This window comes from Siphateles boraxobius, unplaced genomic scaffold (genome assembly GCF_051911475.1).
Source record: "Siphateles boraxobius isolate OS27281-9 unplaced genomic scaffold, OSU_SipBor_1 66, whole genome shotgun sequence".
Classification (NCBI taxonomy): Eukaryota; Metazoa; Chordata; class Actinopteri; order Cypriniformes; family Leuciscidae; genus Siphateles; species Siphateles boraxobius.
The window spans coordinates 4,410,518-4,428,589 of NW_027509193.1; the positions used below are offsets into that span (position 1 = coordinate 4,410,518).

The window sequence follows — 18,072 nt, forward strand, 5'->3', positions numbered from 1 at the left end:
GATGTGATAAAGCCTGGATCGGAGCGAAAGCACGTTCCTCTCTCCACTCTAACATTCTGTAATCACTTCGCTTATGGTCCAGTCCGGGTTTTCAATTCCCGCTCACGGAAAAACTGCTCCGTGTTCACTCAATTAATCTAAGTTTTGGAGAAGTGCATGTCAGGCTACAGCTGGTTTGCTGCGGTCCGAATCCGAGCGAGTTTGTTCCCTGCGCCCCCCGCAGCGTTGGTCTGGTTTCACGTTCAACTTAATTCTATCGAACCCTGGTGCGTTTGCGTGCATATTACGTCAACGCAAACGTGCACGGCCCATGATAGAAAACAGAACGCGGGTTAATATTGACCTGAATATAAATATAAACCTCGGACTTGCGTCCTTGATAGTTCGGACTTGGCAAGTTCGACTCGGGAGAACGAACTCCCGAGGACGCGAGTCCGGTTATTCTGCAAACGGATCCGCGGCGATCTTGGTTTCGTCACTCATCTCGCTCTGGCTACTCCGGTTATCTCTTTATGTATATTTTAGGCAACAATAAAATGTAATATGGTATAAAATACAACTCTGCCTCTTTTCATCAACAATAAAACGAAATATATACAAAACACCTCTTTTCATTTATAAATGAACATATTATCATAAACATATTAGGCCTATATGGCCACACAAATGTGGTTCAGACAACGCACATTGATTATCTTCACTCCATATATTTATAACAACACGCAATATAAAACACAACCCTGCTTCTTTTTGTTTTCATTTTAAAAATATGAAACATTATTGATCATTAAAACTGACAAACTTAACAAACAGAGACAGGGTTGTATCATTTTATTTTATTATGCATGTACACATACAAGAGAATGCATAGTAAAATATATAAAGAATATTTTATATATTTTAGAATATATAACATTACACAACCCTGTTGCTTTTTGTTAAATGTCAGTTTTAATTATCAATAATATCCATAAAAGTATAAGTAGCCTAATATGTAGGCTATAAGAAGCTATACAATGAGAAATAAAGCAAACAATTCAGTCAAACATTAGTCAGCTCTCTAATAGGCTACACAGTTAAAGTTAAATAGCCTAAATATATAAAGTTATGAAACTTCACTTTGCCCTCAGCCAAAACGATTTGCCATTAAACAAACTATATATTAATATAATTTAGCATTGTTTGGTCTTATAAGATAAATAAAAACATGCACTGAAAAGTTATGTAGATGGTTGATTATTTGTCAAGCTAAGTCATTTTTTTTCATAGATTAAAATAGCTTTTAAAATATGCAAACTTGCAATATTAAAGCGGTTTAAAACATCTCCCCTTAAAACGATATTGGTCTCGACTATTTAAATAAAGTTAAAGGAATATGACTTGGCCTGAAAAAAAATTTCAGTCAGAAGAATTTTTTTCACTTTAATCCCTGGGTTTGTCATTGCGTTGACGCACTCAACATATGTGTCTGATTGGCCATTGTGTTCAACATATATGTCTGTGATTGACTCGTCACATTTTAACAATTTCAGTTCCTTCTTGCGGACTTGTGGTCACATTTACAAAAATGTGCAGTACTGTCAGACTGTTTACACTGTCAACTGTTTGTGGATGTTTTTGAACAGATGGCTCCCCCTGGTGGTCCGCAGCAGCAATCCCAACAGCAGCACCCGCAGGCTCCTCCGGGCAGTGCAGAGGCTCAGCTCATTTCATTCGACTGATCGCTCATCATACGCCTTCACCCACCAGGTCCAGCACACTACATCCAACCCTCTCGCACCCTGCCGGTTCTGGGCTCATTATCCTCCACCTGCTCTCGCTTCACAACGCTCCACAAGTATTGATGGTGTACAAATACAGTAAAAGCATCTGGCTGTCTGACTCCCTCTCCCTTCCCTTTCTCTTTAAACGAAGGAGGAGAGGCTACAGATGGAGCTGGTGGGGAACCTTTGTCTCTCAGCTGGATGAATCTCACAAAACTCAATGTCTGGGTCACATTTTGTCCCCAAAACAAAATACCCCCCCATAAGGAAACCATGCCCTTTTTAGATATTTTTCTAAAGTATTGTATAAGGTATTGTGATGTTAGTTACAACAATGAAACTTGTCTTCTCACCCCATTCTTATTGTTGTAATGCACAAAATCAGTGTATTATTTCAACTGTAAAGTAGTTATACACAATGGTAATATTTGTTATTCTGCCTTTATCCTGATTTCAGTTTTTAAAAATTCACTATTGACAATTAGGGAATTACAAAAACTCATCTTGACACATTGATAAGAATTTGGGGGGAAATGTATTTAATTGTCATGAAAATAATGCATAAAATTCGTAATCTCCTAAATTAAAAAAAGGCTTCTTTGTTTATGGAAGCCCATTTCCACCACATAAGATGCTCATGCTTTGGAAAAATCATCATTATGACATAACAATTTGATACTAAGTCATAATTGTGAGATTAAAATTCACAAATGTAATGTCAGATGTTGAAATGTTGAAAGTCAAAGTTATGAGACTACGTATTGTAAATATGACTATACGTCATAATTTTTACTGTTTATCTCAATTTCGCAAGATCTCATCTCAAATTTCAATGAGTTATAATTGGGTTAAAAAGTTGAAATTAGGAAATTAAAAGTTAATTGACAAATCTAATTTGACTTTTTACATCAAAATTCTATCACTTAGTATCTCATGCTTTGGTAAATCATAATTATAACATTAAAAATTATGATTCTTTTTTTCTCATGTCGCAGAAATGAGCTTCCATAAAACGTGACCTGGGCATGTTTGTGAGATTCACCCTACTGCTAACTTGTCTCTCTCTAGAATTTTTCAAATCTAGTTTTTCCTAATAAAACCGAGCTTATGCAAAGTTAGTCATGTGTACTATAGAGAGAGAAACACGATATGATTTTTTTTTAAAAGACAACATAACCATCCTTTGTCTCATATTTTCTTAAAATGTGTTTGCATGAGTGAATATATAACAGCCATTTGTTATCTTCAATTACGAGACTTGCCGGCTTTAGCATAGGTCACTGAGGCGTCACACACCATTTTCCAGCACCGATCTGCTCTAAAACGACCATGTGACATTCCAGTGCTGGTTTCCGTGTGACAAAACCATCGTCTGCGATTCTAGAAATATTTCAGAAGCTCTGAGTTTAGGATCAGTGTTGTGGAATCCTTGCTAATGATTTATGCGGTAGATGGTGCACACATTGGCTTCTGTCATATAATTAAGAGCAAATGAGATGTCGACTTTACTGCCATTTGCATATCACCAACGGAATAGATCCAGATAAACGGGCTGATGTTTCCAAGTACTGCATGTAAGTTTGCCGGACATCTTTGCTCGATGTGAATCGGCCAGGGGTTCAGAATCAGTCGATATCATAAGCCGCAGTTTCATTACCAATTAATCGCAGTGTAGAATTGAGCATCAAATCAATGGCAGACCAAGTCTATTTTTAACCGTGGTTGTGGATGGTTTTGAGGAGAGATGGGCAGCTTTTGGATGATTTGAACGGTGCATGTTTGTAACAAACACACACAACCGGTGACTTCTGTAACCCCATTAATATCATCTTTGTTCCATACTGATCCACTTCATCTTAAAAAGTAATTTTAAAATCATATTTAATAAATATCTTGTTCTTTTATTGGTCATACATTAGTGGAAATGTTTCTTTTCTTGTCTCTGAAAGTATGTGCACAATAAAACAATGTAAATCTGTCCGGTTTGCGTGTTTTACAGTACTGACAGAATGTGAAAATAATGTGAAACGGAGTTTACTGATGGGAAGTGAAGCGCTGTGGCCATTTTATCCTGGAAACTGGATCCGTGTTCTCTGAATGAACGGATTTCCTACAGTCTTCTGAAGACAAGGCATTTGTTGCTCTCAGGCATCTCAATCTGTGGAGCAAATTACAGGTTATTAATATTCTGTCTTTAGACTTATCCAATCAACAGGAATCAGTGAATCGCATGAAACCTGTCCTTCTCATGTGTCTGATATCACCATGAGAAATTATATTTTGCTGAAAGTCCCCCTGTAGTCAATAATTTCATCCCTTAATACTCATCTTTGATCACCGAAATGACTAATTTAAACATTTTTTCCTTGGAAATTTTTTTTTCAGAATGTAACTCTACATTTAGTCGTGCGGTTCTATGAATATGGAAATATTCCCCGCCTCCACTCACTCGCTCCAGCTCAGAGATCCACCATATAGACATATAAACAACATTAAAAGCTTAATTTTCACCACAGGGGGACTTTAATGAAGTATGAATTAAAAAAATTTTTTTTTTTTTTTGAAAAATGAAGCATGCATTTAAGACTATTAAGATTTAGTGTGTTATGACATTATTTTCATCATTATTTAGCAAATAAAACCCTCCACCCCCTAAATCCCCTTTACTGTTTAACACAGACATGAAAAAAAGACTTGGATTACTGCAGTGTGAATTCAACCGTAGTCATTTTAAATGTGTATGTTATGTTAGTATTATATTGCAATGTGAACAATAAAAGAAAATCAACACTGAGAATGAGAATTACAGGAAAAAAAACAAAACATTGAGATGCAATATGATAATTAAAATTATCGGAGAAATGTGCTTAATTGTTGTAAGGTTCAAAATCAAAATGGTCTTGAACATTTTGCTTCTTTTTGACTTTAGGTTAAGTTCATTTTTTTGTTTCTTAGTTGTACTAGAGTAGGTTAACATGCTTTAATGTTCACATACTTTACATTTTTCCAACAACTTTATTCCCAGAAACTCTGGTTTCTACGAAGCCCCTCCTTCTGAAAAGCCCATAGTGCTCTGATTGGCCAGAGTACCCGGTGTGTTGTGATTGGCCAAAAACATCAAGCGTTTGTCAGAAAAGTATCGCCCCTCTCCATAATCGTTAACTTCAACTGCCAAGGCTTCAGAAGCAATTGCGGTTAATAAAGTCGTTGGTTTTTCAGATTCGTGAAAATGTCCCTTTCTTGGAGACTGAGCGTTGTCACTGTGCAGATCTTATACATGTATAAACATACACATTACACACTAAACAAAAAGAAAAACATTTAAAAAAGAATCATATGACCTCTTTAAGGCTTCAAAAAAGAGATTGAGCGTCCCTCACCATTCGCTCCATCCTCATCCCATTACTGAAGGCCAGCTGTCGGAGCACATCGATGTCTGGAAGACCCCACTCCGGATTCCTAATGGCATTGGGTGTAAAACAGGGCAAGGTTTGAAAGCAGTGCACCTGAAACATCTGTCTGCATATAATACCTCAATAAATAGGCTACCAGTACATTGAATCTTGAAATAAAGAGGAAAAACTCAGCGTGAAAACCCACATCTGGCGTAACGCCTGGTCCAGCTGTTCATTGCAGATGGGAGTGATGGTGCCGTTGATCGCGTACGGCTGAGAGACATTCATTCCACAAGGTTATGATTATACTGAGATTTGTCTTGTATTAAAAGTGATTATATAACTATAAGTTGTTTATGATAAACATATTGGACAGCATGTAGAAATGAGATTAACTCACTCCATAAGTCATTAGAAGTCCGTTCTGTTTCAGTATCTGCCCAGATCCTTTAAACACACCCTGTGGATTACATTAATGTCACCATGAAATCAAATTTGACAGTTCTTTATGGAATATTGCAGTATTTATGAATAATTTATCCATGCACATCTTTATTTTATTTTGTTATTAATGTGCCTCGTAATCTTTAAACAAAAGCAACAATTCTTCTCTGATGATGCGTTTACTGGTGTGAGGGCGGGACAACCTGTCACTCACATGAGATTAGCCAATAGCAAACCACAACCATCCAATCAATTCCCCATGGACAAAATCAAGTCTGTGGGGCGGGGGCGGGGGTCTCTCTGTAGGCAAGGGTGTGGTGAGCTGGTGCCTGCTTATGTCACGCAGCACCACAACATCCAATAGGAAAATTCAACTGCAGTAGCCACCGTTTAACCTGAAGAGGGCAGCACTCAGACGTTTCTACACCATACTGTATATTGTAGAATTAAAACACTTTATACCCAAATGTCAAAAAATGTACTCGAATCAATGAACCGCATTTATGAAGCTCCATTCTTACAGATCATTAACTTAAAAGAGTTGTTTTAGTGTTTAGTTACCCTTTTACTAATCATGATCAATTATTTCTGAAGGATCATGTGACACTGAGTAATGATGCTTTGCATCACAGAAATAACGTTTTAACCCTCAGGGGTCTGAGGGGTTTTCTGGGTCCTGGAGGTGTTTTGACATGCTCTGACATTTGTGCTTTTTTCTGTTATTTATAAACATGTTAATGGCAAAGGTGTAAATTCACTCTATATAGCACAAACGGGGCTACCGTAATATGTGAGCAACATGTATGTACATGTTTGTATTTTTGAGAGTATATTGTTTATGCATGGTTATTGAAAAAACTAAAACTTAAAGTGTCTGAAATAAGGCCACAAAACACATACTAAATATGTGTCCACAAGACTTTTGACTAATGAGTGTTGTTGCCTAGAGTTTTTGCTTCAAAATGATCTGAAAATCATCCTGCCTAATCATTTACACAAAACAATACATTGATTTAAATTTACTAAGACACCTTTTGTTTGGAAAGGCCATATGCGTGGAGGTGTGTTCACACCTGAGAAGACAAAGGCCGGATAATGTGCCACATACATAATGAGCTGCATATTAATGAGCCTTTCACACAGGAGTGTCAAAGAACGCAAGGACAAAAGAAATTATCTATATATACATATTTTATAATTAGAAATCGTAACCAATTACAAATAGGTAACAATTACAACAATTACAATTTTAACAATATTTCAAGTGTATTCTTTCTTTGTAAAGAGTATACATTTTATCATACATATTAAAAAAGGTAAGGATTCATTAGTTTGAATATTGGAACAAACACTATAATAACATCTTAGTTGATAATTCAATATACCTACTTTATTTTTGACAAAACATCATACTATAGTATATTTAACAAGCAGAAATTGGTGAACAAAAGCTTAACTATTTAATGTGACAGTAGTCTTCTTTTACAGTCAAAACGTTATAATCTATCCAAAACTAATCACAAAATCTTGTCTAAACATTCATATTTAGTCTGTAACATATTGTGTATGATATATTAGCATATACATGTTAATTTGCAGATACCGCCGACCCCAGAGGGTTAAAATAGAAAAGTTACTTGAAATTGTAATAATACTAAACAATATTACTGTTTTTACTGTATTTTTGATCAAATAAATGCAGCCTGGTGAATCATAAGAGACTTCTTTTAAAAATATTCTTAAAACATTATATCAACCCAAAACATCTGAACAGCAATGAACTTTAAATGTAAGTACATATTACTCATGTTTTGTAGGATATTTAAGTGCAATCATGATGAAGAAGGCTGCAGGACTGTCCAGAGTTTCAAGACCCTAGGGTAAATTCATCTGTGTTTTCACATGTAAAAGCAGATCAGTGTGTATATGTGTGTGTCATACCTCTGCAGTGCTGAAGGGGCTGTACTGGAACAGGTTGATCGCTATGATAATGTCACAGGAGCTTCGTGGCAGTCCTGCCCATTTCTCCCAGGGTTCACTGGCATCCAGATGCACCGGCTCCAGTGCTGTTTTTACCTTAGTGGCCCCAATGTAAGCTCTGATACTGCAGCAGAGTAACGTTACGCTCAAGCCCAGATCATCCCATAATACACACTTGGAAATAAAGGCTCCAAAACTGGGTTTTCACAGTGGTGTTATAGTTAGAAAAACATTTTTGGTTCCTCAAAAACCTTTCAGTGAACAGTGAACTATTTTTTTCTTAGTGTGAAGAACATTTTAAAGCCCCCCTGTGGTGAAAATCCAGCATTTAATGTTGTTTATATGTCTATTTGGTGTGTTTATGTCTCTGTCTATGTGGTTCACTTTAAGACAAACCATGTACAAATTTACATTGCTGAGTATTTTCTCCTTAAACTGCAGTGAACTAAAGACAGTCTCAAAAACGCAGTTTGAAATCGCTGGTGTTTCTGACATCATAAACTACCTTGTAACCAATCAGATCAACGTGTGATCGTCAACGAGTGGATCTCTGAGCTGGTGTGAGTGAGTGGGGGCGGGGCAAATTTGCATATTCACAGAACCACGTATACTAAATGAGGCAAGGGTGTAGAGTTCAGCTCTTTTAAGCCATGAAGAATTTTTTCCAAGGAAAAAGGTTTAAATATGTAATTTTGGTGATGAGTTTTAAGGGATGAAATTATTGAAATTATTAGGAACCTTTTTCCACTATAAATAACCTTTTGTGGAATGTAAATATTCATGGATGCTCTTCATGGAACCATAAATGCCAATAAAGAACCTTTATTTTTAAGAGTGTATATAGGAGTAATGACATTTATTAAGACAGCAGCCTGTGTACCTGTTTCTGGATTCCTCATTGATGTCTGACGGCTGCCATGTGACAAAGGGCATTTCTTGAGCGAAGTGCACAACATGCTGGCCCGTGCCGGATCCTACCTCGAGGCCAAACAGCTCACGATGAGACTGATCCTCCAGGATCTCCCACAGTACCGACAGCAAGCTGTCCTGACTTCGCTCGGCCGCCGGCGAGAGCAGCATGGTCTGCAACAGAAAGGAATATTAAACATACTTTTGCTGAATGTTGAACATTTATTTTTATAGAGTAGGTGGTTGAATGACGCCATTGCCACAAGGCTCTGGCGGTAAATACAGTCCAGTTTGCGAAATCACCACAAAGGCGCAAATAAGGGACGGTTGGCACCATTGATCAGGAAGGCTTTCATTTGTAAATTAAGGTTAAAGTCACCATGAAATCAAAATGGACGATTCTTATTTATTTTTATTATAAATGATTAACCCATGCAAACATTTTTTTTTTTAAATTCATGTGTCCTCTTAATCTTTAATCCAAATAACTTCCCCTTCTCTTCTCTGATGATGTGTTTACAGGTGTGAGGGCGGGGCAATGTCAGTCACATGAGATCAGCCAATAGCAAACCACAACCATCCAATCAATTCCCCATGGACAAAATCAAGCCCCGCCCTACTTTTTTTCTTGTTCGCACTCATAAGTCACAATAGGGAAGAAAACACTGTAGCAATTTCCGTTTCATGCTGACTTTAAAGTAATGGAAAAAAACAATACTACTAATTATAATAATATAGCATTATAACATTTAATCTCGATTGAATCACAGGTCGAGATTCCAGCAACTGCTACAGTGAAATATTACAGTGACGGCAGTGCTTGAATTTGCTAATTTTTTGAAGTCTGTATTTTAAATTACTACACATTATGCCATAAAATAAAAATGATAGAGTTGGATTACTGTAAGTAGGGACATTGTGTGACAATATTTTCACTTGCGTGAAATCGCATTATAAATGTCACAAATAAAACGTGTTATAATTATTTGATGCATTTTGACAAGTTACGCAATTTGATATTCGTTATCCTTTTTTGATACATCTATATAGCCTTACACATGACATGTCCAAAAATAAAGGCTAATTTCCATGAATTTAAAATTTTTTGGCCACTATTAATTAAATCGTTCCTTCGTTTTTCGGTAAAACTAAGAACATTGTTGCTTATATTTGTAGGAACAGAGTTCCGAGACACATGATAAATATGTTGTTGATACTCACGCTGTGCTGTAGTTCAGTCGGTGCAGAGGAAGAGCTCAGTGATGGACAGTGTGGATCAGGAGATTACACGGGTAAGAAGCTTCTGTCTGCTCCTCCCCTTAAGATCTGTATAACCAAACGCCTCAACATTTATACAATTAAGAAATAAACGGAGAATGCAAATAACATTTAAAGCCGACCTTTAAATAGCCTAACCTATTTGTTGAGCTATCTATCAGATTCCATCAAATTCCATCATCTGTTAATTCTATGGTTTAGGCCTATAGGTTAATCCATCTCAAATTGTTTTACGAATGTTTGCCTATGTATTGGTATTTTAAAACTATAGGTTTTTTTTTAAATATTCGTATATATTTTTTAATTCTACTTATTTAAGCATGCATGGTGGCCATTTTGGTCACATCAGGATGGCCTGAGATCCTTGAAACAAAAACTTACATATGGAGCACTTTAGATGTACACATATAAAACATTTTGCACATTCTTGTTCCTTAAACATAATGGGAAGGATTTGAGTCTGACATATTTTTTTAAGGAAAGCATCTATAGTGTGTATACATGCAGAACATTTCTGAATATGTATTTTAAAATTATATTTTTTTATTTACATTTTTTATGTCATTTAGCTATTTATTTTATAAGGGCAGGAAATGCATTTTTAACATTTATCCTCATTTTCAGGTTGATTATAGGCCTATATAGTGGATGAAATTGTCAGATAGTATATGGCCTCTATGCTAACTTTCAATCAATCAATAAATCAATCATTATATTTATTTATGGTTTATTATGTAATTTAGGATCTTAAATGTTTTAAAACATTTTCAATAAAAAAATAGGCTTTAGGCTAAAATTAGGCTGTCTAGATGTCTTTTATCGCGTATTTATTTATTTTATATTTCTTGCCCATTGTTTACAGATTCTATTTTAGTTTCAATAAAGTCATTTAATTAAAGGGATAGTTCAATCCAAAACGAAAATTTTGTCATCGTTAACTCACATTGTTCTAAACCTGTATGTGTTTCTTATTTTGAAAAATGTCAGTTACCAAACAGTTACCATCCATTGACTTCCGTAGTATGAAAAAAAAATACTATGGAAGTCAAAGGGGACAAAAAAACAAAGAAACTCATACAGGTTTAGAACAACTTGAGGGTGGGTAAATGAGGACAGAAGTTTCATTTTTGGCTTAACTATATACCTTTATAAAAGATTTTGTGAACGGAGGTTTTTAAATAAAGTTTTTTCCCTCTATCGCAATGCATTGTGGGTAGGTCAGGAAGCGCCGGTGGAGGACGCCATGTGCTTGTGTTAGAGGAGGACCGACAGCCAGACATTCAGCACTCACAATCACACACACACACACACACACACACTCTCTGCTCGGTCGCTCACGGAATCGGGTCATGATGTATTGCAGCAGACACTGCGTCCGGATCGCGCTGCGGGCCGCGGCAAACACACACCGGTAAGAGACAGAGACTAAACTACCCCCCTGCGCCTCTCAAGGGCAGAGGACTAACACTTACTACAAGTATCGCTGTCAATAAAACACACACACATGCACATATCTTATTAAGATCATACATTTGTGATGTGCTAATATGAGCTGCATCTTTATTATTCTGCGTCAGATCTGATGCATTTATCGCTGGCCGTCAGAAGTGAGGGAGTGTAACGTTAACGTTAGTTTAATTCATGCACCGCTTTGATGATATTGCATCTAATAACCGCACCGTATATGGTCACGTGACTTCTGTTAATAAATCACAAGTGTATAAGTTCCTCTTCTGCATGTCTAATAGTGGTCATTCAACCGATATGTATAGAGAGCAGAGCATGAAAGTCTAGGCTTTGTCTGTTCATTTACAGCTGGTAGCGATATTGAAAGTCAATGTAAAGTTGATAGGTTTTTAATATTTTCTGTTATACTGGGTCTCTAGTCAAATGTAAGTAAATGTATGTGACATTGACCGTGAGAACTGCTCTGTACTAAAGGTCAGCAGTGGGTACACCAGCACCCTTCAGCTAAGAAACCATTAATAATAGTAGTTACAAAACCTTACTGAGGTTTCGCTTGAGGACTTTCTTTCATCGATGCGCTTGATCTTCAAAAATCATGGCCGTGAACATGATCATCAGGTTTATGCAGCTGTTGACTCAAAGTGCTGTGCTCGCTGGGAATATATGGTGTAATGAAAAATGCAAAAAAAAGCCAGTATTTTCTCTAGTCCTAGACTTTTGGATCCCGTTGAATATTTATAATGCCATTCAATGAAAACAAATGTTGAGTTTCAATTATACAATATTTGCTGAAGCATAAAAGAAATTTTGAAAAGCAAAATTGTGCATCCATTATAGTACAGTAAATAATGTAGACCTATATTATATATAATATGCAATAGTCTCATTTTAAAGTTTCTGAAAGAGTCTCTTTTGCGCACTAAGGCTGCATTTGTTTGATCAGAAATGAAGTAAAAACAGGAATATTGTGAAATATTTTTACAAGTCAAAAGAATTGTTTTCTACTTTAATATGTTGTGAAATGTAATTTATTCCTGTGTTCAAATCTGAATTTTCAGCATCATTACTCCAGTCTTCAGTGTCACATGATCCTTCAGGAATCATTCTAATATGATGATTTGAAGCTCAAGAATAATTTCTGATTATCAATGTAGAAAATGATTATGTTATGCAATATTTTTGTGGAAACCATGATCCTTTTTTTACAGGATTCTTTGAATAGAAAGTTCAAAAGAACAGCTTAATATAAAGTAGGCTAGTTAAACGATGTCTTTCTTTAGAAAATAATACTGACCCAAACTTTTGAATGGTAAAATCATACTAATCACTAGTAAAGACATTATTTGGAGTATTAACTGTGTTACAGCCACGCATTGATTTTTTTTTTGTTGCTAATAGACACTCTATATGATTTTGCTGCCTATATGCTCATGATTGTTGTGTGAATGGACACATTTCACAGACACAAGCTACCGACGCCAGCACTGTGTGCCCTGCGAACGCTCAAGACCAGCCCTGTCAGTGCGTCTGGTGCCATTACAACACCTCCTCTTGATGGGGCACCCAAGCAATACTCACCCAAAATCCAACAGCTCGTCAGTGACATCGCCAACCTCACGCTCATAGAAGTGTCCGACCTCAACGAGTTATTAAAGGTACAGCGCAGAGTGTGTGTGTTAACACTGTTTAATGCAGGAAATTATGTTTCCCACTAAATGAACAGAAGGATAAGTGATTTTTAATTAATATACACAGCCGTATTTTTATATCATGACTTACACAATGTTTGCCTACATTTATTTTAACTGGGAATACTGTTAACATTTTTGAGTGATGAGACAAAAAGAAGTGCGCTTAATTGTACTGGATGTGCACTTGTAGTGTACTTCAAATCTTAAAAGTATATTTTTTACAAATCACCTTGTAGATATTATTATAATATAAATGAAAAAGGCCACTTGAGTGCACTTAAAAGGAGCACATTTTCATGACTGTTCATTAACATACTTGAACCTTTAAAAATGCACTTTGTAAATAATGTCTAATTAAAAATACATTTTAAATCATTATTTTTAATACTATTTTGCTGTGTTTCAAAGAAGTGCACTTATTTTGAAAAGTTGAAAAACATACTTAAGCAAACGTAATATACTATATTATAATTTTAACGATACAGTGTTATTCAGTATAACTGAATTGAAACGTTGTCATTACAAATATATTTAACTATTAAATATTATAAGTTTTAACTCTTTAATAATTGCGAGACAAGAAGGGATTGCAAAATTATTCTTATTAGAAACATCATCTTTTGTAAACTTAATGGTTAAATTAAATTCTTCACTATATTCATGATGTTGCTGAATTTAAATATGAAATATTGTGAATCTTAACACGATTGCCCAGCTTTAATCTTATTCTTAAACTGAAAACACTGATCATGTATATGTATTTTTGTCCCCATCAGAAAACGCTGAACATTCAGGATGTTGGGATGATGGCAATGGGCTCAATGGCAGCAATACCATCAGCTGAGGTAAAGATGTGTTTTTTTTGTGGAGTCAACTGTAACATACAGTATTTTTGATAAGCTATCATGTAACATTTAAAGGCACACTGTGGAGGAATTGTACCTTTATATAACAGCTTCAAAGTAATTTCGGTGGTAAACAAACTCATAGTAGGGCGAATCATCCTGGTAGTAAAGCTTGGGGAAAAACCAGTTATGTAAGTTTGAGAGGAGCGCCCCCGACAAATCTCGCGAGAATCACGACTTGCTTTACGGCACGACGTCACATACATCAACAAAGCACGCATTTCAGAATTGAATCTTGGCAGAGTCGACAAAGAAAACGCGGTCGGAAGAGTCAAGGAAAAGAAAACGAGAAACTGACCGCGTGAGGAACCGGACAAGAGTCTCACTCGGCCAGGCGTTCACTCGTCGGCGAGAGCTAAAAATCAGCAATGGATGCAAAAGCGATGCTGACCTGGTGTTCTTGTTGATGGACTAGTAGACATCTTCGGAGGCTATCTGTGCCTGTTCGATGTCCGACGCTTTGTAACGTGTTGTGTCAGGAGGACAAATAGGGATAGCTCACAGATGAAGTTATTACAGAGGCCAGACAGACTCACAGAGGCAATTTGCATCTCACAACTTGCACTTTATTCCCCAATCAAACTTGTGTAACAGTCTGTCACACGTTCTACCGTCCACAGCGTTACTTGATAAACACAAATAGGATAAGAATGAGAATCAAACAGAATTACCCGCATACATGGGGTGTTCGATGCGCGCATTCAATACAGACTGCTGACAGTTCAACAGAGCGCGCGCAGCTCTTAAAGGGGCCACGCCTTATTTCCACTGGTTACAGCTTCCATCCTACTGAACAGGTACCGGTATACAGGGGGAGGGGATCAGGCCGTGAGTGCAGAGACATCTCTGGTGAGTGGTATTTACGACAGTAACGTTAAATACAAGTACTCCACAGCGACTCAAGGGGTCGCTGTTTGACAAAAGCGGAATTCCTCCACAGTGTGCCTTTAATTAACCTAGCCTGGTCAGAAGATAGTTTTAAACACATTAAATGACAACATGGAGAATGGGTTTTGTCTTAAGAGGTCTTGACCATTTTCTGTTTTACGATTTTTAATGTCATTAAAAATAAGTGTAATACCCAGAAAAATATAATTAGCTGTGTCCCACATTTGTTGTGCACTTATTTTATTTTTTTAAAATTCCACTCTCTATTACTCATTCTGGTGAAGTTATTATTATTATTATTATTTTTTCTTATTTTTAAGTTTTGTTTCTTTTTTGTAAATTGTGTTTTTAGCCATTACTGCTTAAAGGTTGTATATTGGACAAATCAAGGTTGTATATTGCACAAATCAAGGTTTTGATCTGCATTTAGATGCGTCCCAATTTTTGGTAAAATGTTTGCAAAAATGTTCAACCCCCCTAGAAAATATATAAAAAAATAAAACGTCTCATATTTTTACTGACCATTTGTTGAAAAAGAACTCCATTTTAAGAGTTTAAAATCATATTTTGTCATTTTTGTGGAAAAAGTGACATTTAACAGTTTTGTGAATGAGTTTTTTTCCCCCCTCTAATGTTTTAACTGGATTTGCAGGCGGTAGAGGAGGACGTGGTGCCTGCAAAGAAAGAGAAAACACATTTTATAGTCAAACTGACAGAACTAAAGGCGGCTGATAAAGTCAAACTGATTAAAGAAGTGAAGAACTGCATGGAGGGAATAAATCTTGTACAGGTAAGGTGTTTTTACACGAACTCAGGGGTGAATGACATGACGGATGTTTTTTTTATAGGCCACGTTGGCCGGAAAATGAATCTTAAAGATCTTTAAGTCTCTTTTTGGCACACATCAGTTAGTTGCTGTCTAGTCAAAAGTATTCGCAGTGACACATTTTGTGTTTCCCAAAGTTTGCTGCTTCAGTTGTTGGAGAGTTGATGCACATTGTTTCTAGATTATTGTGCAAGTGTGTGATCAAATGCATTCGCAAAAGCTTCATTGGCCAAAATACATAAATTACCACAAAAACCCAAATTTCACTGTTTTTTGGCCCCGGTACAAAACGACCCGCTAACATCATTTCACTAATCATATCAGCACATGGGTAAGTGTGAACAAGTACTAGTCAGGTAATATCATTGTGATTTTGATTAGATTATAAGAGCAGGCCGATTGCTATAAATCGAGGGAAGTGCGTCCAATCATTGTGTTCTTGTGTTAGCAATGGTCACCTCCGAAAAAAGAAGTGCAGCCATCATCACTTTACATCAAAACGGATTCACGTGCAAGGAAATAGTTAAAAAGAATATTGTACCCTGAGAGAACCATTTACCAGATCAAGAACTTCAAAGAGAGAGGTTCAACGCAAGTGAAGAAGGCTTCAGGACGTCCCAGAGTGTCCAGGACTGTCGGCTCTGGAATCGTGTCACCGCCAGTGCAGAGCTGCTCAATATTGGGAGCAGAAAAAATGGCCTGGTTTCAAGAAGGGCACCAAAGAAGCCTGAAATTCGGCATGAAGTATAAGGATTGGACAGCAGAAGACTGGGGCAAAGTTATTCTCTCTGAAGAAACCCTGTTCCCAAAGTTTGGGACATCTGGAAAATCAATTGTCAGTAGAAGAAAAGGTGAACGCTACCATGAGTCCTGTGTCGTGCCACACTTCTGCCCAAAACACTGCCAGGAATAAAGAATGGTATCAAAATGTCCTGCAAGAACAACTGGGTCATTCCTTGTCAACTCAACCAGAAGTCCCCAGGAGCAATTTAATGATGATCAGTGCATTTTCCAGTTTGATGGAGCACCATGTCACAAGGTCAAGAGTGATAATGAAATGGCTTGGGGATTGAAAGTTTGGATCCGTGACCAGGCAACTGTCCGGATCTTAATCCCATAGAGAACCTGTGGTCAATCCTCAAAAGGCGAGTGCACTAGCAGAAGCCCAGATGTAGTGATAAACAATATTAAAATTTGCTCTTCCATATGTAAAAGCACTTTGAGTACCTAGAAAAGCGCTATATAAATGTTACGAATTATTATTATTATTATATACTCTGAGCACTAAGACAAGAATGGATTGCCATCAGTCAGGATTTGCCTTTAAAACTTATGAAATGTATCTGCATATACTGAAGCAGCATGCACAACTCATGCCGCTGTCAATATTTGTGTCCATGGCTCTGGTGTGTGTTTTTAATATGTGAAAAGGTTTCAGACAGCAATGCATTTCACTAGATTCTGCAACCCATTAATGAGATTTAGGGCTTGGATCATGATGTAATGTCCTTCACTACTGTTTTTTTTCTTCTCCCAATTACAGGCTAAGAAGCTTGTGGAGTCCCTACCTCAGGAGATCCGGGCTAATGTGTTTAAAGACGAGGCAGAAAAACTGAAAGCAGCACTGGAAGCAGCAGGAGGCACTGTGGTGCTGGAGTGAAATCTGCCCTGGATCTTTACTTCTTCAGTTGTTACCTGTCAGTCATTGTTTTGTTTGTTTTTTATATATATATATAAAAAGATGAAAGGAATTTGAAGAAAACAATAATGCCTTTAAAATGACCACTTGGTCCACAAGAGACAGACAGGATGGTGAACTCTGAATGAACTCTGACAGGCTCTGAGCCTGCAAACAGACCACCCCGTCACCGACTCGTCCATTTGTCGTTTAGCTACACGTGTGCTGTCCTGGGCTGGTCTGTCTCTCTGAAGCTGTGTGTCTCAGGAAACTGAGCTGCCCTGACAAAGGGATGTGATGGCTGTTTCTTGTGGTTAATAAACATGTTAATATACAGTATATTTCTCCTTTTCCATGTTTCTCCTAAGTAAATGTGCTTGACAAACGTTTTCGACCACCTCACGTATTTTGCCATGTTTCAGGCATGATGCCCTGTTCTAAAAATATAGCACTAAAATATGGCACTTTTTTTTTTAAGTGTACCAAGATCTTTTTTTTGTTAATTCCACTGCTCGCGTCTCACATTTATCAGGGCAAAACGCGATGTGTGTGAATGAGCCATAAACATTCTCCTGTGTTCAAAAATAAAATACAGGTTGAGCACCAGTTGAGAGTCAATAAATTAGGACAATTTTCATTTTAGTGTGGACTGTCCAGTTATGCATGTGATAGCCTAATGTGTCAAGCATTTTATTTTCAAATTTGGTAGTGTTGAGAGTGAGCTGAATTTCAATTCAGTATTGAGTGTGCTGGCCGAAGCAGTAAATGACCTACGGATATGACTAGTGCAAACATTCTCTACAGCAAGGATCGAATATCAAAGATTAAGGTCTTGCTAGTTAAGTGTA

The 18,072-nt window shown here is 36.9% G+C and overlaps 3 protein-coding genes across 30 annotated transcripts in view; 2 read left to right on the top strand and 1 right to left on the bottom strand.

Moving 5' to 3' along the window:
• hgs (hepatocyte growth factor-regulated tyrosine kinase substrate) overlaps positions 1–4,981 on the top strand; it is a 23,736-nt gene extending 18,755 nt beyond the window's left edge. For 20 of the 28 annotated variants that reach the window (XM_077211738.1, XM_077211719.1, XM_077211722.1 and 17 more), the window contains one exon: positions 1,626–3,741. In XM_077211738.1, the coding sequence (XP_077067853.1) occupies positions 1,626–1,721 (96 nt within the window). In that variant the 3' untranslated portion in view covers positions 1,722–3,741. Of the gene's footprint in view, positions 1–1,625; positions 3,742–3,762 lie in introns of those variants that run through there. The other 8 variants (XM_077211715.1, XM_077211723.1, XM_077211726.1 and 5 more) reach the window with 1 other exon arrangement.
• LOC143721414 (methyltransferase-like 26 B) lies at positions 3,644–9,835 on the bottom strand. Its single transcript, XM_077211747.1, has 7 exons — positions 9,713–9,835; positions 8,463–8,665; positions 7,544–7,706; positions 5,559–5,618; positions 5,364–5,431; positions 5,144–5,222; positions 3,644–3,921 (listed from the first exon to the last, which is right to left on the bottom strand). Exons 2-7 carry the CDS (start codon positions 8,660–8,662, stop codon positions 3,874–3,876), a joined length of 618 nt encoding a protein of 205 aa, XP_077067862.1. The 5' UTR covers positions 8,663–8,665; positions 9,713–9,835; the 3' UTR covers positions 3,644–3,873.
• On the top strand, positions 9,759–17,560 carry mrpl12 (mitochondrial ribosomal protein L12). The gene is made up of 6 exons (XM_077211745.1): positions 9,759–9,783; positions 10,987–11,180; positions 12,699–12,891; positions 13,704–13,772; positions 15,373–15,510; positions 17,090–17,560. The coding sequence occupies exons 2-6, from the start codon at positions 11,119–11,121 to the stop codon at positions 17,204–17,206; spliced, it is 579 nt and encodes a 192-aa protein (XP_077067860.1). The 5' UTR covers positions 9,759–9,783; positions 10,987–11,118; the 3' UTR covers positions 17,207–17,560.
• The last annotated feature ends 512 nt before the right edge of the window (positions 17,561–18,072 follow it).